At 39.3% G+C, this 26,786-nt stretch overlaps 1 protein-coding gene across 2 annotated transcripts in view; it reads left to right on the top strand.

The window, feature by feature from the left end:
• Window positions 1-26,786, top strand: part of DNAJC6 (DnaJ (Hsp40) homolog, subfamily C, member 6) — a 140,313-nt gene that overhangs the window by 12,650 nt on the left and 100,877 nt on the right. The window contains exon 1 of one of the 2 annotated variants that reach the window (XM_012639474.1): window positions 24,899-25,308. The exons of the other annotated variant lie outside the window; for it this stretch is intronic. Coding sequence (XP_012494928.1) covers window positions 25,113-25,308 — 196 coding nt within the window. The 5' untranslated portion in view covers window positions 24,899-25,112. Of the gene's footprint in view, window positions 1-24,898; window positions 25,309-26,786 lie in introns of those variants that run through there. 2 annotated transcript variants of the gene reach the window in all.

Raw genomic sequence — 26,786 nt, 5'->3', positions numbered from 1 at the left:
TAACTTGTTGATCAGAAAGGGGGTGAGGAAAAATCCAGCATGCACCAACACTGGAGCTGGGTGCCGTTCTCAGAACCCCAAAGGCATCTTGCACGAGTCAGCACTTCACTCCCTACCCTTCCTGTCCTCCTCCATCCTCTTCCCTGGCCTCTTAAAACCAGACACTTTAGCTCATGTGAACTTGGAGATGGTGGTTTCATCACCTGAGAATCATTTGACTGCATATGCTGAGGAAAAAAGGAAATTTGTGCCTGTGAAATCTAACACGAGCCCAGCACAAGGTACGTTTATTTGATCCTTTCTCTAAGCCATTTTTAGTTTGGTGCTGTGTGGTTTAAATTTAGAATATATTTTTACAACTGGGGGTGTGGGGATGGGCAGAGATTGAACCCAGCTGTGACTCCTGCCGCTGCGAGTTAAATGGGAAAATCTGGGAACCAGTGTTCAATGGAGAGGGCTCTGAAGAGAGGCAGCTGCAGGGAAGGGGACTTGCCTCAATTGGGATGGGGCTGGGGGTAAGGCACAGGAAACACTGGGAACTCTGTCGCCTAACCCCTCCTGCCCCTGCAGGATTTGGCTACTGAGGATAGAGTGAAGAGTATTTCTGATTTGGTTTGGGAATCCGGAATTTAAGTATTAAAACGTATCTATTACATAGTTTAATAAGTACATATTAATAGGTTGATAATAAATATTAACATGACATTAATATTTAATGTTAAAACCAGGATATTAAAATATGCATCTAAATATATATACACACATACATCCACACACATACCTGCCCATGCCAGAAAGAGACACACTCACATGCAGCTCAGAACTAGTAGTAAGTCTTCCTGGATTCATTTTGTATCCTCCAAGGCCAGATTTTGAGTTTCCAACATGCTGTTCCTTCTGCCTGGAATACATTGACCCTCCTAGTTGCCTGGCTTTCCAGTAGTGGCTTCCTCTGACTCCAGGTCCCCTCCCCACGCCCTGCCCTGTAGCACCCTTCCAGAACATTGGCGTTTTCCCTTTCGTGTCACTTCCCACACTTTTAATCGTTCAATGAAATTTGGGTACATCATAGGCCCTCAATATATACTGTAAGATGGAGAGAGGAAAGGAAAAGAAATGAAAGAAGAAAGGAGGGGGGGAGGCAGGGAAAATAAAAAAGAGCTATGTTTGGACCTCTCCTCTTAAACTTAGCAAGGTAGACAAGTTCCTCAACTTCTGAGTCTCAGTTTCCTCATTTTCAAAATGGAAACAGTAATACCTAACTCATATGGTTGATGTGAGATTAGAAATAATACATAAAAAGCACCTAGCATAGTGTCTGACATAGTAGGTACTCAGCGTAACATAATTAAAAATGTACATATGCTCCCAAAAATAAATTATGAAAATTCACAAAAGCACAGAGAAAACCTGTAAAAATATCCATGATCCCAACCTTTAGAGATAATTGCTGTTAAAGTTTGAGTGTATCCCCTTTCTGTGCATATCTTTATATATCTACACTTTACTTAGTTGAGATCATATTTTTTTTTTTCACTTAACGTGACTGCCCACTTTCCACATTTTTGGTATCTGTAAAATACTATGTTTATAGTATTTCGTAATAATAACCAGGTCTTCAGTTATTAAAAGAAGATTTAGAAACTGACACTTTATCCATTCAGACTCTACTTTTATTTATTTTTTTGTTTGTTTATTTTAGAGACAGGGTCTCACTCTGTTGGCCAGGCGGAGTGCAGTGGTGCAATCATAGCTCACTGCAGCCTCAAACTTCTGGGCTCAAGCCATCCTCCTGCCTCAGCCTCCCAAGTAGCTGGGACTACAGGTGCATGCCATTACTCCTAGCTAATTTAAAAATTTTTTTCGTGGAGATGGGGGTCTCGCTGTGTTGCCCAGGCTGGTCTCACATTTTTAGCCTCAAGCAGTCCTCTCACCTTGATCTCCAAAGTGCTGGGATTACAGGTATAAGCCACCATGCCTGGCCGGCAAACTCTACTTTTAACCGTACAATATGTTTATGAGTTAGGAGGATAATTCATATTCCTGGGTAAATAAATAATACAGTGGAGAAGGTATAAATTAATTTTTCCTTCCTTTCTTCCTTCTTTCCTTTTTTTTAAAAATATATTTTCATGGATTAGAGGGTTATTTTAGATTGTTAAAGAAATGAGGCAGCTAGATAGAATGAAAAATCTATTGGCCTGGCACTTAGGAGGCTTGAAATTTTCCTACTTGCAGTCCAGTCATGGACTCACCTTGAGCCAGTCATTTCACATTCTGGTTTAATTTTTCCCATTCGTGAAAATGAAAGCAGTGGGTTTTATTGTGGAGATTTTCAAACTGGATTTTTTTGAGAATTAGAGATTTGTGGAGATGTTTTCATATTGGGTAGATTTCCTCTCCATTATATGGCTAAAAAAATTAAGTTTAAAAATTTCAATGAAATTCCAGTGTACTTTTTTCTTTTGTTAATTGATACATAATTCACATACCATGAAATTCTCCCTTAAGTATACAATTCAGTAGTTTTTAGTATATTTCTAAGGTTGTGATGATAGTAATCGTCACTGCTATCTAATTCCATACATTTTAATGGAACCCATTAATAGTCATTTCCCTTTTCCTCCTCCTCCCAGCCCCTGGCAACCACAAATTTACTTTCTGTCTGTGTGGATTTGCCTATTCTGGACATTTCATATACGTGGAATCATAGTTGTAGTCTTTTGCGTCTGGCTGCGTTCACTTAGCGTGATGTTTCCAAGGTTTATCCATGTTTTAGCATGTGTTAATATAACTACTTCATTCCTTTTTATTTAGGCATTTTAGAAAATGTTCTTTTCCAAGTTGGAAAAAAAGTTGGTCCGACTATTAGAGAAAGTCCCATAGCAGTAAAATGCTTTATCTGCCGTGTTCATTGAGATGCAAAAACAATTTCAGTATTTCAGGCTTTTATTATTTTTAAAAATTTTTTGCCCTATACTTTCTGGTTATGTCTTTTTTTTCTATTTCAGAGTATTACAGGGGTACAAACACTTTGGTTACATAAATTGCCTTTGCACCACCTGACAAGTGTGCCCATCCCCCAGACAGAGTGCACCGCATCCCTTAGGTGTGGATTTACCCATCCCTTCCTCCCCGCTCCCTATTTCAGCCTTTTAAATAAAAGGCTCTATTTAGCACATATGAAAACTTTGTAAGCTCCTCTCCTCCCCATAAAGCCAAGAGGCTAATGTACTGATTTTGGCCAATCTTGTTTTCCTTCTCTGGAATTTGGGGGAGAGGATTGGGGCCAGACTTTCACTGGATGAGGGTAGTGGGGGGGTGCAGGAATTAGTTTAGGCCCTCAGTGGAATAATCAAAGTATTAGTATGTCACCAGAAGGAGGGGTGGATGGTGGGTGGGTACAAACAACAGATGTCAGGTGCACAGAATGCGGGTGGGCTTTATCTGCTGGGCTGTGGTGGCATCATCCTTTCTTCCTCTGTGTCTCCTAGTATTCCCAAGGGAGTGTAAGGTAGTCAGCTGTAGTTGGTAGGGAATGAGCTCTTTGCTCATGTGAATTGTGTTCTCTAGTTCTTAAGAGATTGGAAGGAACAATGTCAGAGTCCTTATCTAAATTATGAACTCCTTGAAGTCAGAGACCGTGTCTTGTCACAATTATACCTCCAGTGTTTGGTATGGAAACTTGCATATGTGAGTCAATGAATATTTGTTAAATGACTGTTATTCAGTATTCAGTTTGTTGCATTGTTGACTTAAAAAAACCCATTTTATTTTGAAATAATTATAGATTTGTCAGAGATTACAAAGAAATACACAATGAAATCCTATACATCTTCCCTCTAGCCTCCCTGAATGTTAACATCTTATACCACTATAGTACAATATTAAAGGCAAGAAATTTACATTTGCACAATCTATAGAGCTTATTAAGGTTTCACCAGTTACACATGCATTCATATGTGTGTGTGTGTGTGTGTATGTATGTATGTATATAGCTCTATTCTGTGCCCCATGTGTAATGTTGAATAACCACCACTGTAATCAAGAAACTCAACTGAACCATGACCAAAGACTCCCTGTGTTACCCCTTTATGGCCACTCCTTCCCCCCAGTCCCTAACCCCTGGCAATTTAGTCTGTTCTGCATCTCTGCATTTGTGTCATTTAATGACTGTTTCATAAATGAAACCATGAAGTATGCATCCTTGAGATTGGCTTTTCTCTCTCAGCATAATTTCCCTGAGGTTCATCCAAGTTGTATGTGCCAACAGTTCATTCCTTTTTATTGCTGAGTAGTATTCTCTGGTGTGGATATACCATAGTTTTTTTTAAACTATTCATCCATCAAAAGACATTTGGGTGGTTGCCAGTTACTGCTGTCAGGAATAACAACAGCACAGAGGTGCTGTGAACATCTGTGTGTAAGTTCATGTGTGAAAGTCAAGATTTATTTCTTTGGGATAAATGCCCGAGAGTGCAATTGCTGGATTGTATTTCCATTTTAATTTTGAAAGGAACTGCCAAACTATTTCCCAGCATGGCTGTACTATTTTACATTCCTACCAGTATTGTATGAGTGATCCAGTTCCTCAATATCCTTGCCAGTGTTTGATATAATCACTATTTTTCATTTTAGCCATTATGATGGGAGGTTTGCAGGACCTGACGATCTCTATTTTAGGAATTTCCTCAAGGCCTCCAGTAGATAGTCAGATTCAGAGTCTACTGCCTCTGGAAATCTCGGGGCTCCTCTTCTTCTCACTTTCCCATCAACAGTGTCTTCCCCTAACTTTGGGGAACCAATTTATTTTGTTCTGGAATCACTGATTTTATTCTCTTGCTTTCCACCTGGTTCCTACCTTTCTGCTCAGCTCCTTTAAATTGGTAATAATAATTGTAACTATCAGATTGCTTTGGTTATGTAGTCTGATTGGTTCCTACTTTTCAGTCTCATCAGTTTCATCTTTACAATCTCTGATGCTCTGACTTCCCTGCATAACAGCATCAATTGCTCTCTTTTCCCTGGAGGCAAGGTATATGACTGCCACCTGTTTTCCCAGCCTAGGCTTCCACTAATCTCCTATACCTGATTTATGGGGCTACCGAAATACCTGGTGTACAGTTGCTTAGACCCACCATGTTCTTTTTGGATTTAGGTATTTGGCCGTATGTTATTGCCCCTGCCTTAGAAATACACCTCCACAAATCAATCTTTGGTCAGCTGAAATTTACTCTTTGTAAGATCCTTTTCAAAAAGTATATTCCCCAAAGCTTTTTCTGAATTGTTGCCTGAACTAGATGTTCAGCCCTAACAATAAATGTATTGTACATGATGCCAAGAGCTGTTCTGAGTCTCGGTGATGTCAAATGATCCTTGCCTCCCCATGATGTTCCTGGCCGTTGTCTCTACCCACCCACAGCTTTTCCCCTCTCTCTTATGGTATTTTCCTCATTTTGTGCTGTGTTTTAGGCGGGTTTTTTTGCGGGGGGGGGCAGATTTTTGTCTAATCCAGGGCCCTGCACTGTGCCTAGTATGAAGTAGATGCAAGGATACGTTTATGGAATAATTTAATATATCTGTCACCCCCTCCCCCAGCAACTTGCAAGATCAATGAACATGTGCTCAATAAACCTGACTCTTACTATGTTAGTATTTTTCTCTTATACGACCAAAATCTAAATTTTGTTTTGTTAATTAGTACTTATCATTAGCCATTTGAGTAGCAAAATTCCAAATTTTGTAGGTAGAATAGTAGTCATCTTTTTTCATTTTTGTTCTGATCACCTACAGATCACTTCTTAGGGTTGAAAAGCCCCTGGGTTGTCTCTCTCCGCTTGTTTGATAAATGCAGAAAACCACAACAGAAATGATGGGAGCAATGTGTTGATTTTGAGGTAACTCTTGTGAGATGATGCATATAATTTAAAATCTTAGATATACAAAGTAGGTTATTAATACATTTAAGAAACAATACAGTTGCCGCTTACTTACGTTTTACTATGCGTTAACATTATGTTAAGTGTTCAGCATATGTTATCTCCTTTAACCTAGCACTAATCCTGAGAGGTAGGTATTGATATATCAATTTTTATTGATGAAGGCATTGAAGATTAGAATTGTGAAATAACCTGCTCAAAATCAGACAGCTAGTAAGTGGTGTATCCAGTATTCCAAAATAGGTTTATTTGCTCCCACAACCTGTGTTTTCTGTGTTGTTTTGCCTCTTTAGATAAACACAGAAATTGTCACATTGTAAGAGTTAATGCCCACCTGAAAATTACATTTTGAAAGTTATTATTTTTAAATTATTACTGAAACATATGAAAATGCCTGAGTCAACGAGTGAATGGACGAATGAATGGGTGAAAGAGTGAATGAGAGAATGGGGTAGATCGGAAGTACCATATGTATTACTCTGCCAGATATACTAAGGCACTTAAAATCAGATATTTATGGTGGTAGAATTGCTGGAAAATCATCTTAAAAGAAATTAAAAGCCCATTCAAAAAATGCAGACAGTTGAAGTAGTGCAATGTAAAACATAGAGAGGATGATGAGCTTATAAATAAGATCCTTTCAAATGGATATTTGTAAGTCCATGAATCAGTGGGGTAGCGAGATGCCCTTGGAGTCGTTTTGGCCACACTTCCCTACCTTTTTCTTTAAAGGTCCTTCCTCAGTGGCTCTCGAGTAGTGCTAATTTATTCCTATTACCATGTATTTCCTTTCATTCATTTTCATTTTCATTTCCTTTTATTCATTTCATATTTTTTGGGGAATAGATTTTTATTAAGCATCAAGAGATTGAATGAAGAATACTCACTTCTCCATTTGCCTACCTTCGTTTGCTTTGCTGTTTAATTTCTTTGAAGAGAATGCCAGTATATCACGTGAAGGGCTGGGAAGAACACTGTGAGTCTTAGCATTTGGAATGTAAACACTTACTTTAGCTCTCTGTTTTCATAGCAATACCTGCCTGGTGTTGCTCTGTCTGGTGAGCCTCTTGATGCATTGTGCAGAGAGTAAACCTCTAGCCTTCTGCCATTGAGGAATGGCAGCTGCCCAGCTGCATGGGCTGAGGACAGGGCTCTGGGGGGTCTAATTGTTATTGGATTAAGTAGCCAGTCCTCCCCACTGTTTCAGTCTTACCTTCACCCCTCACTACATTACTCCAAGGTGAGTGTGCTGTCAAATCCTGAGTTCTTAGGGGATTCTATATTGTAACTTAACTTGCCAGGTAAAGGTTTAGCTTTCTTGACTCTGTTTTTATCATCTATAATTTGTTGCTGGTTTTCTCTGCATTCATAAGAAAGTGTTAAAAAGTTTGAAGGAAAAGCAAAATTGAGAAGCTTAACTCTAACATGAGAAGTTTATAACTAATGACAGCATTTAGGAAAAGCAAAATTGGCAGCATAGAGAAGTAAGAACATTGCACAAATGGGCATATTTAGTCTTCTCAGGAGATGAACTGCTAGAATTCTTCCTAATGATTTGTGAGTATGTTTATGCCCAAAGAACACTGAATTTTTAAGCAAAGTATATACAGCTTCTGAGTTTACAGGTTGATGAATCTTTGTAAAGTGAATACACTGTATAACTAGAATCTAAATCAAGTAAAAAGACCTAAGTAACCCAAAGCCCCCTTCTAGTCTGTACCTACCCTCCTACCTCTACTGAAAGTCACTGCTAATTTGAGGTCTTATATCGTAGATTAGTTTTGCTTGTTTTTGAATTTTATATAAATGGAATCATTCAGTATATGATCTTTTGCTCTAGTTTCTTTTGCCCAACTTTATGTTTGTGAGATCCATCTACATTATGTGGTAGTTGTGATTCATTCATTCTTATTCCTATATGGTATTCCATTGAGTAAATACAGTACTTTAGTTTTTTTAAATTTTGACAGACATTTGGGTAATTTCCAATTTTGGTCTATTATGAAAATTACAGCTATGAACATTTTCATGTGTGTTTTTTGGTACATATGTGAACATGTTTCTGCTGGTTATATACCTCAGAGTGAAATTACTAAGTCATAGGGGATGTGTATATTAAGCTTTAGTAGATAGTGCTAATCAGTTTTACCAAGTGGTCATACCAAGTTTTACTCCTGTCAGCAGTGTATGAGATTTCTAGTTGCTCTACATCTTTATCAACATTTGACACTGTCAGTCATTTAAAGTTTAGCCATTCTGGTTGGTATGTGTGGTTTTAATTTGAATTTCCATGATGACTATGAGGTTAACTACCTTGTCATAAATTTGTTGGCTATTTGTATATAATCTTGTGAAAAGCCTAATTACGACTTTTGCCAGATTTGCTATTGGATTGTCTGCTTTTTTCTTATTGATTTGTAGATTTTCTTAGTGATTTATATTATGAATCCTTTGGATATGTGTATTGTAAGTCTTCTCTCATATTGTGGTTCCTTTTCACTCTCTTAATGATGTCTTTTGGTGAACAGAAATTCTTTAATACAGTCTTTATTAATTTTTTGCTTCATGGTTACTACTTTTTGGGTACGATTTAAGAAATCTCCATTTGCCTCAGTGTCATGAAGATATTATTTTATGCTTTCTTCTAAAAGCTTTATTGTTTTAGAGTGTATTGATTTAAAAAAATTAAATGTGTTCACATATCAGCCTCATCTATTGAAAATAATTAAACACTTAAATAAGCTTAAATAATGACTGTACCACAAACTCCCTATCTCTGTGATCTTTGGCAAGGCAGTTGGCATTTGAAATTAATTTCTTCAACTATAAAATGGGAAGAATAGTAATATTTACCTCAAAGTATTGTTGTCGCATCATGTCTATCTAAGTGTAAGTTATTATTAAAAAGTCAGCTATTATAAAAGGTATTTTGGGGACAGCTGGGTATATTTGAATATAGACTTGATTTTTTTTTTATTAGAAAGGTTTTTTTTTGGAGACAGGATCTCTCTGTCACCTGAGCTAGAGTACAGTGGCATCATCATAGCTCATTGCAACCTCAAACTCCTGGGCTCATGTAATCCTCCTGCCTCAGCCTCCTGAGTAGCTGAGACTATAGGTGTGTGCGACCATGCCAGGCCTAGACTAGGTATTAGATGTCATTAGGGAATTATTATTAAATTTGTGGTTGTGCAGGAAAATATTATTAGGAAATGCATCATGAGAAATTGAGAGGTGAAGTAACACGATGCCTCAATTCATTTTTAGGAAGTTTGTCAACAAGAAAAAAACCCAAATATCTAAATAAAGCAAACTTGAAAAATGTTTTTAATTATTAAATCTGGGTTAGGTATGTAGGTATTGTGTGAAATTCTTTCAACTTTTTTGTACATTTGAAATTTTCATAGTAAAATATTCAAGGAAAAGTTAATAACGAAGTTATGGCATTCCTGTTATTTAACATTTTCTCCAAAGCGAAAGGTACATAAGGGCTTAATTAAATGGATTTTGAGTCACTCTGCTTGTTCTTCCTGGGAAAGGAGATGAAAATGAATTAAGAATAAAATGTGAGCTACAGCACTGCACGCTTGAGCGGGAGCAAGCTGAGCCATAAGAATGTAGGCATTGCTGGGAATATAAGGACGGGGAAGGTGAGGAAGGGACATGAGATGTAGTGAATGGCCAGTAAGTATCAGATACTCTGCTGGGAGCTGTAAATATTATCCCTTTTAATTTAAAGAGCAATTCAATGAGGTAGGTAATATCAGAAAAGTTTCGTAAGTTCTGGATAACTAGACTAATATGGCTACTGGGTGGCAGAGCCAGGATTTGAGCTCAGATCTGTGTTTATGTATTTCTTCTTTCCTTCCTACTTTCCACCCTTCCCTCCCTTCTTCCTTCCTTCCTTCTTTACAAAGAAGATCATTTTGTTTGTTTTTTAAATGAATGTTATGCGTTTGATTGTATAAACTCTGGAAAACACATATGTATCGATTAGGTTTTGCTGTATAATAAGCCAGCCCAAAACCTGGTGGCTTAAGACAGCACGCATTTATACAGCTCACGGTTCTGCTAGCAGTAATTTAGGTGTGCTCAGCTGGGCAGTTTTTCTATCTGGGCCAAGCTCGTCTATTGTCAGTGGGGCTTACACTCATCTGGGGCATCAGTTGGGATGTCAGGGCCAGCTCCTCCGTGTAGTCTCCCATCCTATAGCAGAGTAGTGTGGGCTCGTTCTCCTGGAGAAGGAGAAGAGGAGCCAAAAGAGCAAGCAGGAGTTCTCCAATGCTGTTGGGCCTGGGCATGGAACTGGTACAACAGCACTATCCTCTGTCTTAGCCCGAGCTGCTGTGACAAAATATTGTAGACTGTGGGGCTTACACAAACAAATTTATTTTCACAGTTCTGGCCGCTGGGAAAGTCAAGATCAAGATGCTGGCAGATTCAGTTTCTGGTGAGGGCCTTCCTTCCTCCTGGCTTGCAGAAGGCCGCCTTTTCACTGTGTCCTCATTTGGTGGAGGAAGGGAGAGAGGTCTCTTCTTATAAAGACACTACTCCCATCATGGGGGCCCCACCCTTTTGACCTCATCTAAACCTAATTACCTCCCAAATGCCCCATCTCCAAATACTATCACATTGGGGATTTAGGACTTCAACATAGGAAATTGTGGGGGACACATTTAATCTATAATGCTTTCTGTTATTCAAAGCAAGCCACAAGGCCAGGCTAGATTTAAGGAGGGAAGAAGTGTACTATACATCTTGGTGAGAAGAAATGTAAAGTTAATATTGCAATGTGGTATGAATGGTAGCAAGTGGGGGTGGGGTGTGCTAGGGGTGATTGACTGCAGCCATTTTTGCAAACAGTTTTTCAGAACATACCAAACTAAATGTCCTTTAAGTCATTACTAATACCACTATCGAGAGATAATCTTTGTTAATACGTTGGTGTATTTCCTTCTGTTGTTTTGTCTATGCACTTACAGAGGCAGACATTTTCTATTTTTTTTTTAAAGAAAATAATTTACATTTTAGAATCAAATTTATGTTCTATTAGTATTGCTTAATACTATCTTGTGGGTATTTTCCCAGGCATTAAATTTTCCTTGAAAATATGTTTACCCTATAATACAAAGGAAACAAACAAAGATTTCTACATACCAGACACTATGCTAAGCACTTTCACACAGTTACCTTGACTAACAAGAAAATTTCTTATTAATTTGCAGGGTTAATTTGTACCAAAACAAGGAATTCATTTGTTGCTACAAGGAACATTCAATGAATGGATTTTGTGAAAAAGTCTAGAGAAAATGATAATGGTTATGACATACCCCCAATGCCCATTTCTCTCTTGAAGCCTCACCCGCAAACTATAATAGAAAATACAGAAAATACAATCCTTGTACCTATCGCCCACCTGTCCAAGCTTCTCATTATATAGGTGAAGCCATGTCATTATTTATTTATTTGATTGGTTCGGCTGCATTTCAGGATTATGTTGAACAGCAGTTCTTCTTTTGCAGATAACATAGTGAGATAAGGAGCATAAAATGTGGAGGCCAGAGGCCGACGTTTGAGCCCGGGCTTTGTACTGGTTAGCTGTTGACTGTGAAAAAAATTACTTAATTTTTTTGAGTTTCAATTTTCTCACCTATAATCACAAAAGCTTCATTCTTCTTAGAATTGTTGTGAAGACTGACAAAAACATTTTGTCTTATATAGCAGCCGATAGCTATAAGTGGCTACTGAACATTTGAAATGTGACTAGTCCAAATTGAGATGTGCTATAAGTGTAAAATATACAATAGATTTCCAACACTTAGTATGAAAAAAATATATAAAATACCATATTGATTGATTATGTGTTGAAATGGCAATATACCCAGTGAGTTAAAGAAAATATATTATTCAAATGAATTCACCTATTTCTTTTTATTTCTTTTAACATACTTCTTTTTATTTATTTTGGCTACTAGAAATTTAAAAATGACATATATGGCTCATATTTGTGGCTCGTATTATATTGCTGCTGGACAATGTTATACTTCATGGAAGCTCTCTGTAAACCATAGAGTACAGCATAAATGTTAGTTATAGCCAGAAAAAGTGTAGAAGGTTTAATTGACTATGTAGAGATTCTAAGTGATAGCACAAAGCTTATTATTTTTACTAAATTTCTAATGTAGGCTTTTATTTAGGCGTCTTAATTTTTATGTGTAATAGGGAAATAGGGTGGGAATGATAATCCAGTTATGTGAGTAAATAATAACTTCAGTGTACTGAGCTACAATGATGCAGGCATTGGGCTAAGTACTGTATTAGGTAGGATTCCTTTGATTATAAGTGAAGTGATGCAATGTGAATTAAGTGAATTGAAAAAGGGGGATTTTGTAACTGTGGAAAGGGTAGGGGTACATCTGGGCCTCCTGAATTCCTAGAATGTTAACACTGTCTTTCTTTTCTCCCTTTCTTCCTCTCTCAAATTTACTTCTCCCTCCCTGGCAACACTGTTCTCTCAGATCACTTATCTCCATGTGTCAGAAAGCGTGGCTACACCTACCACCCCTACGTGTCATCCTTGCGATAGGGAAGGATTCAGACTTTACTCTTTTTGGTTTTAAGTTGAAAAATCCCATGAAAAGGCCATGGTTGACCTAGCTTGGTTTCAGGTACCCACACCTGGGCTATGGCAGCACTAACTCCAGGCATAGAGAAGAATTTCCCAGAAAAAAAGAGTGCTGCTCTTGGCTGATAAAAGAATAAAAATGTACTGCACCTACTCTAGCTAACTTAATTTGTACAGTCAATCAGCAGGGCAATGTCTCAGGAAATGAGGAAACTAAGTCTCAAAGAAGTTATATATTTTGCCCAAGTTCAGACATCCAGGCTAGAATCCCAAGTCCATCTGTCTCCAAAGCCCATGTTCTTAACCACCACACTGAGAGCGTTCTAGTAAATTGGGTTTATGTTGACTTGTGTTTTACTGAATTAGCTCTTTGCTATTGTCTTTGTCCTATCGGATAGCTTTGAAATTTATGATGGGATTGAAGATAAGGGAACTGGCCCCATAGTAACACTCAGTAAATCCTTTTGGAATTGAAAACCAACACCACTGTGCTCTCTAACTTTGTAGCCAAATTTTTAAAGGTGATAGAAAAGCTCTGCCATTGTTATCTTTGTACTAATCAGCTTAAAGCATACTTGCCATCACTTCAGCATTTCATTTTTGTAATTTGCAATCTTCGGCCTTCTTTTGAAAACTTCTTATTTTTCACTGACACGTGGGTCCCTACAGTCCAGTGGCCCCCAACCTTTTTGGCACGAGGGACTGGTTTCATGGAAGACAGTTTTTCCACTGACCGGGATGGGGTGGGGTGGATGGCTTCAGACAAATTCTCCTAAGGAGCCTGCAGCCTAGGTCCCTTGCATGTGCAGTTTACAGTAGGGTTCGAGCTCCTATGAAACTCTAATGCCACTGCTGTTCTGATAGGAGCCAGAGCTCAAGCTGTGATGCAAGTGATGGGGAGTGGCTTATAAATACAGAAGAAGCTTTGCTCTGCCTGCTGCTCACCTCCTGCTGTGTGGCCGGGTTCCTAATAGTCACGGACCAGTACTGGTTTGAGGGTTGGGGGTGGGGACTGAAGCTCTATACCACATGGGCATAGTGATTTCAGAGGCAAAGATGAAAGAGTCATCTTCTGTTCTTCATAAATAACCTGGGGCCACAGAGGTTGCACTAAAAAGTGAGGCACCACAAGAGCAGAAGAACGGGATCCACTTGTACTCACCATCAAATTGGTATTAACTGATCAACACATAAGTGCACATATAAGAATAACATCTATTGGATGTTGGGCAGGGGGGGCAGGGGGGAGGAGGGAGGAGGGGACGGGTATATGCATACACAAAGAGTGCAATGTGCACCACGCGAAGGATGGACATATTTGAAACTCGGACTTGGGGGAGGGTGGGCAAGGGCAACATACGTAACCTAAACATCTGTACCCCCATAATATGCTGAAATAAAATAAAAAAAAAAAAAGAACTTATTTTATATAACAGCAAAAAAAAAAAAAAATAACCTGGGGCCAAAAGGAAATCTTTAAAAGTGATGATCCATAAATCTCTTAGAAAAATGGTCTGGAGTGTGTAAATCTACTCAGGTCAAAAATAAAATCAAAATTTTAAACTAAAATAATTTGGAAAGGCTATAAATGTATATTTGTCTACTTTGATTTAATATACATTGAAAATAGCAGTAAGCGACAACTTTATTGGCTGAATTCATGTTAGGCAATATGATGGAATGCTGACAGTTCTGACCATCCCGTATATGTAGATAGTAGCTTTGTGACCTTAATCAGTAACAAGTGCAAAGACTAACCTCCATTGGGTACTAAACAGCATACAGATCACCTTCCCATAGGTCATGCACTGACTCTTCCCAGTGGCAGAGGAGTTATTCATTCATTTAACACATCTTTGTCAGGTGTCTCCACTGTCAGGCATGGAGTTAGGTACCAAACATGGCCCTGCCACCATGGAGCATACAGTCAGGTGTGGGAAGTCATACATGTGAACAAGTAATTCAGTGTTGTAAGTGCTGTGTTAGAAGATATACAGTGTTCTATGGGACCTCATGGAATTGTATCAAACCTGATTTTGAGAAACTTGGTGGTTTCCTGGGAAAAGTGCTATCCATGCAGCAATCTGAAGGGCAGATTGGAATTGGCCAGGTGGGGGATCACAAAGAAACTCTATGTCTGGACTTAGAGAGAGATTGCTGGGGAAAGAAGAAATGGTGAGGGCTGAGGGCTCAGTGTTGACGGGGAAGTAGCAGGACCTAGAATGTGAAGGGTCCATTATATTAAATACTTTAGACTGAGGGCGATAGGGAACACTTGAATAGTTTTAAGCAACTAAGTCACATAATTGGATCTGCATTTTAGAAAGCTCAAATATGAATCAATTTCCTCACTTCTCTGTTTCAATTTTCTTATCTGTAAATTGAAAAGTATAATCTACCCTTTATAGCTCCTTCCAACTTTATCATTCCATAAATTTCTCCTATTCCAGCAAAGCTTAATTCCATTCTAATTTCCAGATCTCTTGGGCAGTAAGGCCTGAGAGTACAACTAGTGCTTGAAGAGATGAGTTTTGTGGGGAATGAAGTGGGTGGGGCTGGGAGTGGTGGGACAGGTGGATGATGTGTCATTTCCACTGTAAATTAAGAAAATGGGAAGGTATGTAGGTTCCTCTGACAGTCTACTGAAAAGGGACTAGTGGATAGCCTTTGGCTTCTCAATGAGCAGGTGGAATGTCACCTTGCCCTGCTTCTAGTTCTGATAGTTATTCCCCCCAAATTAAAGTGACATGTACTGAGATATTTAGATGAAATGATTCTGGGAATTGCTTAACAGTAGGTATGGGTCTATACATGTGAAACAAGATTGGCCATGTCTTGGTAATTGTTAATGCTGAGTGATGGATACAAAGGGGTCTATTATCTGATTTTCTCTACTTTTGTATATTTTTGAAAATTTTCATAATGGAAAGTAAAAAGATCAAATAATTAAAGAAAAATGCCCCCACTAATTACCTAAATTCTGCACAAATGGAGAATGAGTCAGATTCTGCTATATTGAAGCAAATAGTCTCAGAACCACTGTGTCATAAACACTAACACTTTACTGTAAGTTCTGTAACAACTATGGTGGCTTAAAATATTCCAGACTGCACTGAGATTATGTAGGTGGATCAAAGAGAAAGAATTATACCCAAAGGAAGGGACAACTCTACTAGGGAGTTCACTGACACAGACAGGGCCCCACAGCTCTGGGCTGGGTCCTGAGAGACAGTCTATGGATAGCAGGGCGAGATGGAGAGATCGCTGGCTTTGGAATCAGACACAATAGACTCAGCTATGTTGAAGGACACTGACAAGAAAAAATACAATAAATAGCATTCATTGAACCCTTACTATATGCCAGGCACTATGCTAAGCTCTTTATGTCCTTTATGTCATGCAGTTTTAATAGCTGCCCTATTAGTTAGATACAACTATTTTATGGATGAGGAAATGGAAGCTTAGAGAAGTTGTATAATTTGTCCATGACCACATGGATATGTTATTCCTGGTAAATGGTGTGGTAAAAAAATATCTGAAATCCAGTGGTTAGGTTGCAAGTTGTGTCTCAGGATTAGTTTGGATGCACATAACAGAAAAAAGCAAAATAACAATGGCAACATAACAATTTAAAACAAAGTAGTTTGTTTCTCTCTCACCTTTAAGTAATCTAGAGATAATCAGTCCAGGGCTGCCATGACTCTCTGGGGCTCAGAATTCTTCTATCTTATTGCTTCATTGTGAAGATCTTCCATCCCCAAGGTCACCTCATGGTCCAGGATACCTGCTGGAGCTCCATATTCCAACCAGAAGAAAGGGAAAAGGATTGGCAGAAGGGCATACCACCCACCTTCCCTTTTAAGGATGCATGCTGGTAATTGCACATATAATTTCTGCTTATATTACAATGGCTAAATCTCAGTCCTATGTGCGTACCTAGCAGATTGTAGAAAACTTGTGTGTGGTTGGTCCAAGGCACAAAAGGAGACTGAAAAATATGTTCTTTACACCATGCAGTCATGTGCCCAACTAAAGGGCATATAAGCATAGAAGATGGAGAGGAATATTGGGGGTCACTACCAATCACAGCTTAGCCCACACTCAGCTGCATTCCAGAGCTCTTGTCTCCTTGAGTATGAAATGGGCATGGTAATCCTTCTCAAAAGACCTTTCACATTTGAATGGGTAAATACAGGCACTTAGTTTAGTGTTCAGGAAATGCTGGTTCCTTCTCTCCAGTTAGATACGGTTTAAGTGGGCAGCAATGGATTGGTGCTCTGGAGACTCTGCCTAGAGACCCAGCACCCCAAGAATTGGCTCTGCCTGTGTCTGAGCTGGTCTCTGCCTTCTGCATCACTATCATAGAGGATTTGCCACATGTTCCACATGCTCTAGGTCCCAATACCTTGTTAGGCATGATGGAGTTATGAAGAGTAACCATCCAAATTTTCAGGATCTTGAATATAAAATTGTGTATAATGAGCTCAGAGCCAAACATGGGAATATCCAGGATTTAGGGAGACTTTCACTTTAGTGTTAGTTTGTACGTGACCTTGGGGAACTGTTTACCACCCCCAGATTTTTGGTCTGTTTTCTCTAAGACTGAGAGCAATTAAGCACAGGGCCAACCCATGATAGTCTATCAGTGTCTGTTTATTTGAGAAATTGAAGTTTTGTTGCTTGTAAAATGACGGATGAAAAGGACAGACACTCCCATGAGTCACTCTTGAAATGGTAATGTAGGTGTAACCTTGCTGTGGTTTGAATGTCTCCTTTAAAACTCATGGTGAAATTTAATTGCCATTGTGACAGTATTAAGAAATAGTACCATTAAAAGGTGGTTAGGCCACAAGGGCTCTGCCCTTACGAGTAGATTAGGGCTGTTATTGAGGGAACGGGTTCCCAATAACAGCAAGTCGGGCCCCCCTTGCTCTCTGACTCTCTCGCTCTCTCTTGCCCTTCTCTTGCCCCTGCCTTCTGCCATGGGATGACACAGCATGAAATTCCTCACCATATGTAGGCCTCTCAATCTTGTACTTCCTAGCTCCCAGAAGTGTAAGAAATAAATCTCTGTTCTATGTAGATTGCCTAGTCTCAGGTATTCTGTTATAGCAGCACAAAACAGGCTAAGACAAACATTGTTATACCATGAGCACACCCTTCAAAAGTCAAGGATAAGTCAAATGTTAGCAAATAGAACTGTATTTTTTTTTTCTTGAAACAATTCTTAATCATTTATTTGCAAATCAATATATGTATATTAAACCTAAAAATTTAGACAATCAAGACATTAGTAATCCATAAGCATGTAGAGACTCCATTTGCAAATTTAAAATGTTGTATAAATAGCATAGTCATTGCAGACAAATAACCTAAATGTACTTCATTTATAATCTCATTTATACTACCAACTCTCCTCGGAAAAAATGGATATACTTGGTTCTAGTTGAAGTATTATAAATTCCAAATAAAGCTTTAATGTATTTGAGGACCTCCAAAGCTGAAGTACTGATCACTTCAGCCATTTGTTTCCTACTTATACAATGGGTAAGTTGTGTGTGCATGGTGTGTGTACATGGTTTCAAAACAAAATGTACTGTAACTGGCACATAAAGTTGCTAAGCAAAATCATCCCTCAGGTCAAGTCTAAACTTACAGTAGAACTGTGTTTTAAGTGAGCTCACGAAGGAAACCCAGGGTGAATTTTTCTGTAAGCGAAAAATGGCCTCCCAATTAATTTTTTGCATTTTCATTCAATTAGTAGATATTTACTGAGCACCTGTTACTTGGCGGGCACTGTGGTAGGCCTGGCAAAACATGGTGAGTATTGTCTTTATCTACCAGATTTGCTCAAGATACCTGAATTATAAATTGACAAATATATTTTCAGGCTAATGTACAGTCCAATAATAACATTTGTTATATCAATTCTAAAACAGTTTTTTTAACGTGTTAGCATTTATGAAATCTTGAGGCATCTTAAAATTGATAGTATGTCATAATTTTATCAGTAGCATATTTTTCTTTCTTAATGTTGTGACTTACAATGGATGGTTTCTTAGATTTGATAAAATGCAGTGTATGGGTAGGGCTTTAGTGTTTATTTTGTGCTTTCATGTACCTTATTTCATTCGATTCTTCCTATGAGGAAGGACAGGTATTTTCCTCCACTGTATAGAGATGGGATGTGGCTATGAGTTGTTAAGCAGATTATAGAAAACTGCATATGGCGGCTCTAGGACTCAAACATAGTTGTAATTTTCCCTCCAAAGCTAATGGTCTTTCTGCCGTGCCTTGATGTCTCTTTAATCTACATTCACACATATTTATACCTATACACATGTGCAAACACAATAGAGGTCTAACTTTTTTTAAAGTTAGGAGCTTGCTTTTAATGAAAATATTTTTTTTTTCCTTCTAGTGATTTCAAACTAGGACAAGAGTGGGCCACTATAAATTTTTAGGAGTACAACATAAAACGTCTTCTGAGCCAGTAGTTTACAAAACAAGATTGCCTATTGGGAAGCTACATTAATTGAAAGCTTTCACATTTCACTGAGCAGAACCTGCTATGTGGGAAGTAAAGAAAGGGTGATTTCCATAAGGTGCCCAAGCCATTTTTCACCGACCACGGTTTGTAAGGCAGGTCAGATCTAAGGAATGACCCAAATGTCCTCCAACTTTCACTTTGATCAGTGGAAATACCTCTTTAGCCTGATGCAGTGGCCAAAGTATGATCAGAAGTTGGGAGTTTGAATCCTAACTGATTGCTGTGTAACCTTAGGAAAATTATTTATCCTCTCCGAGTTTGCCTAAAAATAAGAATGACACATTTGCAGGGTTGTTGGGAATGTGAGAGTTAAGGTAGATAAGGCATTGGGCAAATGGTAAATAATCAATGGCAGTTACTTTTATTACTACTAGAGCTTCGAGGAAGCACAGGTTTCAGGAGATTGAGTTATCTTTAACACGTTAACTGCCATGCGAGTCGTATTTAACTCACACTAGTTTGAGTTGGGGCCTCGAGCAGCATATGTAACTCACATGTCTCTACCTTGGGTGCTGAGTGAACTATTTTTCAAGTTGTGTATAACTCATGCACAGAAAACAATAAAAATAACAAATTTTTCATTAAATTAGAAAGGATCATTTTATTTTTGAAGTTTTTATTCTATTTTCGTAATAAAACACCATGGCCCCAAGGAAAAATATTTTTTTCTAGTGTGACAGTCAATGTGTTACACATATGCCCTTCCTGGGAAATGCGTCCTATTTTCTGGAGGACCCAGCACTCCGTCAGGCACCGAGAGCAGACATCCCCACTCTAAGTAACAGTATAGAAATAGTTCAGATTTTCTTCTATTAAATATGATCAGCACATTCAGTTTTTTTCTAGCATACTTCCTTTTCTCTCTCGTGTGTTGCTTTATGTGTCACTCTTGACAGCTGCTACTATTTATGCATGCATTCTACAGTATAACCTTGATTAACTGGGACATAGCAAACTGGAACACTTAAATGGCTGTGGTTTTTCCCTATGGACATCATTTGGAGGAAAAAGGGAAATGACAACTAAAGTTTTGAGAAAGATAGGAAAATTTGAGAACTAAAGAGAATCATGTAATTCAGCACTTTCACTTCTCTTTCACTGCTAAGAGAAGGAGAATGAACGAAGGCCACCCTTCTGAGTAAGAGCAGAGTCAGGAGAGGATTCCCAGCCTGTTCTCCTTTCTTCTGGACTGTGGCCTAAAGGCGTGGCTTTTGGCATCTGCTTTGGTGGTGTTGCTCGTCCAGCTTTCGCCACTACAGCTTTCGCCACTACGCTACAGGTCTCAAATTCAAATGCCTGCAGGGGCTGACTGATACTGGGAATGAGTGGAGTAGATTTGGTATCATATATTGGGACATGGTGGTAAGCTATGGCTCGAAGACTGGAGCCTGTGTCCCCTCTGAAAAGGCATCTAAACTAAAAAGTTCTTTTAAAAAAAGAGCAGGACACACAAAACCTGTCTGAGGGCCAGATATGGCCTATTGCTCCCCAGTTTGAATGCCTTGTACTATGTATATCTATAGCCTTATTCAATAAGGAGAAAATATGAATTATGACCCTAAGGCATGTTGTCAAAGTAAGTTTGAATACTATTCATTGATCTGTATTAATTAAAACAAAATATTGAAGAAATGCATGTTAGAAACAGGATCGTAATACATTTTGCAACGGAGAGGACAGTGTAGAAGCTCTGGCCTCATTTTCTGTCTGGTTAGCCAAAACCCCTTGTTATCCATTTATCCAAATGAATTCAGATGTCACAGTGTACAGGACATTCACAATTGGGAACACTAGGACCTCCTAGTACCAAAGGTTATGCCGTAACATAGACATTCAAACATTTATAATCAGCACCCACAGTAAGAAAAGCATTTATATCATTACTGAGCTTCTATACACACACACAGCACATCACATCACACACACCCAAAACAGTACTTTAAGCCAAAATATCTTACTGTGTTCTAAAAACTCTGATTTTTTAACCTATTTCATTTTTATGAAAATAATTTATTTTATAATCCATTCATAGGCTACAACGTGTATAGTTTTAAAAATCACTGGACCAGGTGATAAAGACATTTTTGTTTCTTCATTAATTTATTAATTCAGTAGATACTTACTCAATATCTAATGACAGTGAGGTGCTCTTTTGGGTGTCATGGGGAATACAAACATGAATAAAACATGGACTTTTGTCCTCAAGAAGTACAAATCCAATAGGAAAGACATGAGTGCCAATATCCAAAAACTCAAGTCAGAACAATCACTTCACATTATACAAAATGCTTTTATATTATCACACATCATAATGATAACACATCTCTTAGTTAGGTAGGGCAGATTTTTAGCTTAATTTTACAGATAGGAAATTGTGTTTTTAAAAGTAACTTATGTATATAAATGTAGTACAAGAATCGCAGTAATAATAGATAGCAATTTGTTAATCACTTACTATATAATACGAACTAATTTAATTCTCACTACAACCTTATTATGATAGCACTCTTACCATGCTCATTTTACAAAGGAGAAAAGTGAGGCAGAGAGGTTAAGCAACTTGCCCAAAGTCATAGAGCCAAGAGTTGGTAGAACTAGGATTCAATCATAGGCAATATGAGTCTAGAACCTCAATCTTAATCAATGTATTACATTTTCTGGGAATCAAAGAGCACGGATCATAAACCTAGATAGGTCACAGCATACCTACCTTCATCTCCTAGCCCACCACAAAAGTGTTATTGTGTCTGTTGTGACAAGAGAGCATTTGGGATGGGGTGTGTGTGTAAAGGGGATGGGGAGGAATAGAGCCTGGCTCTAGAACATTCCTCAATGTGGATAATCTTCATTGAGTTAATAAAAGCAACCAAAGTCAGCAAGAGAAAAGGGAAAGAATGCTCTCCTGAAAAGAGGGCATCTATTCCTTTACCTCTGTCTCATAGGCGATGTGGTATTCTTGAGATAAAATAAATTATGAAGCAGTCTTGATCTTGGAAAAACAGGAGAGTTAGGCTCTAAATGTTCACCTTGAGTTTTACCAGTGCCACCGCCTTTCCTTAAGCCCAGGTTCTCATTCAAAATTATGTAGACAACGTCTATTGACATACTCCTGGAAAATATATTAATATTTAGCCTTTACTGAGCTTCTCCCATGGGAGGAACTAGGACTCCAAGGCACTGAGGATAGAGCTGCACTTAAGACAGACCAATAATAGTAATAAGAGAGAACTTTTGTTAAGTACTTACTATATATACAGTACTAATTCAATTCTTACCTCAACTATATAATGATAGTACTATGATCATTTTATAAAGTAGGATAGTAAGATCTTCATGGATAAATGAACTCTTTATGAATTTGATCTTTAGGATAGTAAAGAAATTTTAGTGTTGAAATTGGTACATATTCCAATTTAGACCCCAAACACCATTTTTTAGACTGTTGTAAATTAATCTAGTTATTTTTCCTGCCTTAATATGCTCTTCATAGCCCTAATTTTGCAGGATTATTAATAGTTATTCTGATTGATTTTATTTATATTAAATTAAGTATAAAGATAAAAATAAAATGATCCTTGTAGCCCATTCATGCTTTTCTTTAAATTTGCAAACTTGAGAGATAGATATAGAAAAATACAAAGGCAAAGGCATATGTCTCATCTATAATTTCTTCCAGCAATATGTCTGCAACTCTGAAGTTGAGCAAAAATAACCAAGTGTTCTTTTTGAAAATAATAATTTTCACTTTTCAAAAATGATCCTCTCTAAATTCCCTTAATCCAGTGATATCCAGCATTTTTCAAGGCACATTATAGACACTAGTTATTACTCTCCCTGTGGGTTAGTAGTGAATTAAAAGAAATAGAAAAGTATAGAAGAAGATTATATAAAATGTTATTGGAAAATATTTCTTTACTAGAATTTACTGAGTTTTATTATTTTAGTCAAGTAACTATAATAGCTCAATCTGACAGATTTGGAAAATTAAAAGTATAAAACTTGTGCTTAAAATTCTGTTACAGTTTTTCCTGCCACCATTCAAGTTGTTTGATATTGTTCTAAATGAGCATTAACTCTGATTTGTGATTCAGGTCACACCACGCCTCAAATAATGCAGTTGGGAAAGCAACTGGTCAGGGAGTTTAGGTCTTCTCTGGACTGGAAGGATCTAGAAGACATTACTCTTGACCTCTCCTGATTCATCCTCTTCCTACAAGAATCTGTGTTTGAGTGATCCTTGCATAGGAAAAATGTATCTCAATCCAATTAATTTATTTGATGTAGACCTATGTAGAGCCAGAGCTTTCAGGAAACTCTTTGGGTCCCAAATGATCTAGACTGAAGCCCCTTAGATGCTATAGCTTAATTTTGTGTCGTTAGGTTACTGAAATAATGACAGCAAGAGAAAACCATGTCAGGTAAGAAGAAAGCAAAGCTTTTTTTGTGTATGGGCTCATGTAAGTTTTATATGCATGTATTTTTTCTCTTGTTCTGGTGAGGAAACACTGTCAAATGACTTTTGAAAGGCTCCTCACTTAGTCTTTCCAAGTTCTAGAGGAAAAAAGTGATGATTTTTAACCAAGATTTTCACCTGGTCTTCACGTGAGATGTGAGAATGAGGAATCTTTCTGAAATTTTATTATTTCAGGTGAAAATAAACATTTGGTAATTACATTTGAGACTTAACAGAGTTTATCTGGGTTTCGTAAGGCCCGGAACTTACACAGTGTTGGGGTCCTCTTTAAGAATAAGAATATATAATCACCAATAAAAAAATTAGGTACTCAGCCTTGAAAGGGCCTTCTGCAAGAAACGGGCCCTAACCCTTCAGCTTAATTAGCTTCCTATTAAATTCCCCTCTGATAATGAATGACTGCTTTCTTTGCCCAGATTATGAAAGAACAATAGAGTGAGGCTAGAGGATGGGAAGAAAATCCTTGTCTATCTTGCTCCCCAACCATGCCTAAAGCCAGTTGAATGGTGGAGTCCTTTCTCCAAGTCCGAAGGTAAATGATGGCAGATCTGAAATTGCACCTGACTTAACCTTGCCCCTCTCCCCAATGTATTCTCTCAACGAATAGTTCTAAACATTAACATCTACTCACTAGGAGAATGGTCCTAATAGCCTGCGAATATTATAATATCCAACTCTTTGATATCTCGCTTAGGGATCATTTCCATTCTGGGGAATGTGCAAAATACTGTTCTTTCTTTATACCCTATAGCCTGGCACTTAACACGCATTCTTTTTCTGTTCAGTTGAGTTACCAGTCAGTCCTCCAGGATGGATTCTGTCCGGGTGGCTTTCTTTGATTTGCCGAATCTCCCAGCAAATATAGGCTAAGTTATACGAAATGGGCGTGCCTGGATTTTACCAAGAGACCCCCTGGTCCTCAAAGCTTACCAGGCCGAGACACCTAACCCCTTCCTCCAATACCACACTCGCGCGAACACACCCCCTCCCACCCTTGTCGTAGTAGTCCCCTCCCCCTCCCACCCCGCCCCATTTTCCGACTTCAACCCCGCTTCTCGCGAATCTCCCCTCTCTTACTCCCTCTCTTTTCTTTCCTCCCCGTGGGCCAGCGGCTCTTGGAGCTGGCCTGCTGTGCGGCGGGGCGCCGCGGCGACACCTATAGGATTGCTTCCGGGCACTCCCCAGCCAGAGTGTGCTGGCCCGGGGCCCGGAGTTCGGCAGGGCCAGCGGCTCCGCGGCGGCGGCACCGAGGACGCGCGCACCCGCCCGCCCGCGCCCTCCCCGCTTCCTCCCTCCCCTTCTCGTTCCCCGCGCCCCGAGCCGCGCTCTGCCCAGGGCGGCGGCTTCGCCTCGCCCCGCAAAGCTCCTCTCCGGCGGCCGCTCCGTCTTTTCCCTTCTCTTTGCATCATGTCGGGCACTTGATTATTTTTTTGTTTTTTAATTCCTCCTTCAGCCCTTTCCACCTTCCACCTCCCCGCCTTCGTTTCCCAGGTTGATTTTTTTCCCTCTTCACTGGGCTTGCCCATGAGCCTCCTCGGGAGCTACCGGAAAAAGACCAGCAACGATGGTTATGAATCTTTGCAGCTGGTGGACAGTAACGGGGACTTAAGTGCGGGAAGCGGCGGGGGTGGCGGCAAGCAGAGAGTGAACGCCGGGGCGGCGGCGGCGCGGAGTCCCGCCCGGCAGCCTCCGGACCGCGCCAGCACCATGGACAGCTCAGGTAGCGCTGCCGGCGGGGAGCGCAGCGCGCGGCCCTCCACGGCCTCCCAGTCGCCTAGCCCGAGGCTCTCACCCCAGCCCCGGGCTTGGGAGAAAGCTGGGTTGCAGGCGAAGGCTTCGAATGCCACCAGGGTGTGCAGTCTCTATTTTCTGTCGTCCAGAGAGCTAGGAAACGTTAGATCAGTCCAGAGGCCCAGTGACCGTAGCGAGCGCCTCTTAATCTCTCTAGACTGCTGAATACGCCAGCTGGGGGCGGGGAGGGGGAGAGAAAGGGGGAGGGGGTGGCGCGAAGAGCGGCTTGGAAGGAGGGCGGGGAGAGGCAGCTGCTTTCACTACCCAGCTGGATGAGGGGGAGAGGTGAAAGAGCCAGTGCGTTGATTGTTTTTGCAGCCTGTGGGACCAGTGTTTATTCCAATTGTTATTCTCGTAATGCTGATGTTACTTGCAATTATGTAAAGCCCCGCCACATCTTAGCTGTCTGCTATGGTTCATACTGTTACCTTTCTCCTGCAGTTTTTACCTGGGATCGAGAGCCCCTTTGCACAGCGTTTATGATTTGCACAATGAGATTTATTTCATTGTTGTTGCCTTTGATCTTGTTTACCTTTATCCTTTTGCATTGAGTGTACTAAAATTTCATCAACCTTTTTACAATGTAGGGACAATGGAAATGCCTCTAAACTTTGTGTCTGGGCTTGCAACCATATTTTATAAAATGTTTTAGTAAGTTAGAGTCCTTTCTTGGAAACGCTGTTAGCATTTAGTGATTTCTATAGCAAAACAGTCATTTAATATACCCATGGTGGACCAGGAGTATTATTATAGCTATTTGCTTATTACCTTTCCAGGGAACTAGGATCAGAGGATTGTTTACATAGAGATAATTTATAATTGAAGTGGTCAGTGGTTGGTTAGACATTGGTAACTTTAATACTGGACAGCTGAGGACTCCAGAGGAAAGATTCATGTTGGGTTTTTAGACAGTAATGAAACCAAACTGAATTTAAATGCCGCACTTTGCAAACAAATGCTTGCTTATTTTAATTGTGTAATGGCTCCCCCCAGGCTATTATTTTCTATTTTCCTCATGTGAAGCGGGATGAGATATTGTCCACGGAAATTCACATGTCCTGGGCTGAAAATGAGTTTTACCCATTCAAGTTCCTATTGAAGTTAAATAAAGTATTGGTGGAGGGTGGGGAACCTGCAGCCTTGGGGCCACGTGTGACCTTCTGGATCCTTGAGTGTGGCCTTTACTAAAGGGTTTGTTCGGTAAAGTTTGGATTCAGTCAAGGGGCCACACTTGGGGATCTGGAGGGCTGCATGTGGCCTTGAGGTAGTAGTTTCCCCACCCCTAAATGGTTTCAGGGCTTTGGTATTGATATTCGTGGTTATGTGATTTATATTTTTTCAAACCTGTGGTATATCAAAATGTAACCCATCTTTTGACTGGATATGATCGCCTTTATATCTTAAAAA

The sequence above is a fragment of the Propithecus coquereli genome, unplaced genomic scaffold (genome assembly GCF_000956105.1).
Source record: "Propithecus coquereli isolate 6110/MARCELLA unplaced genomic scaffold, Pcoq_1.0 Scaffold14, whole genome shotgun sequence".
NCBI classification, from domain to species: domain Eukaryota; kingdom Metazoa; phylum Chordata; class Mammalia; order Primates; family Indriidae; genus Propithecus; species Propithecus coquereli.
This window is presented reverse-complemented; position numbering and strand designations above follow the sequence as displayed.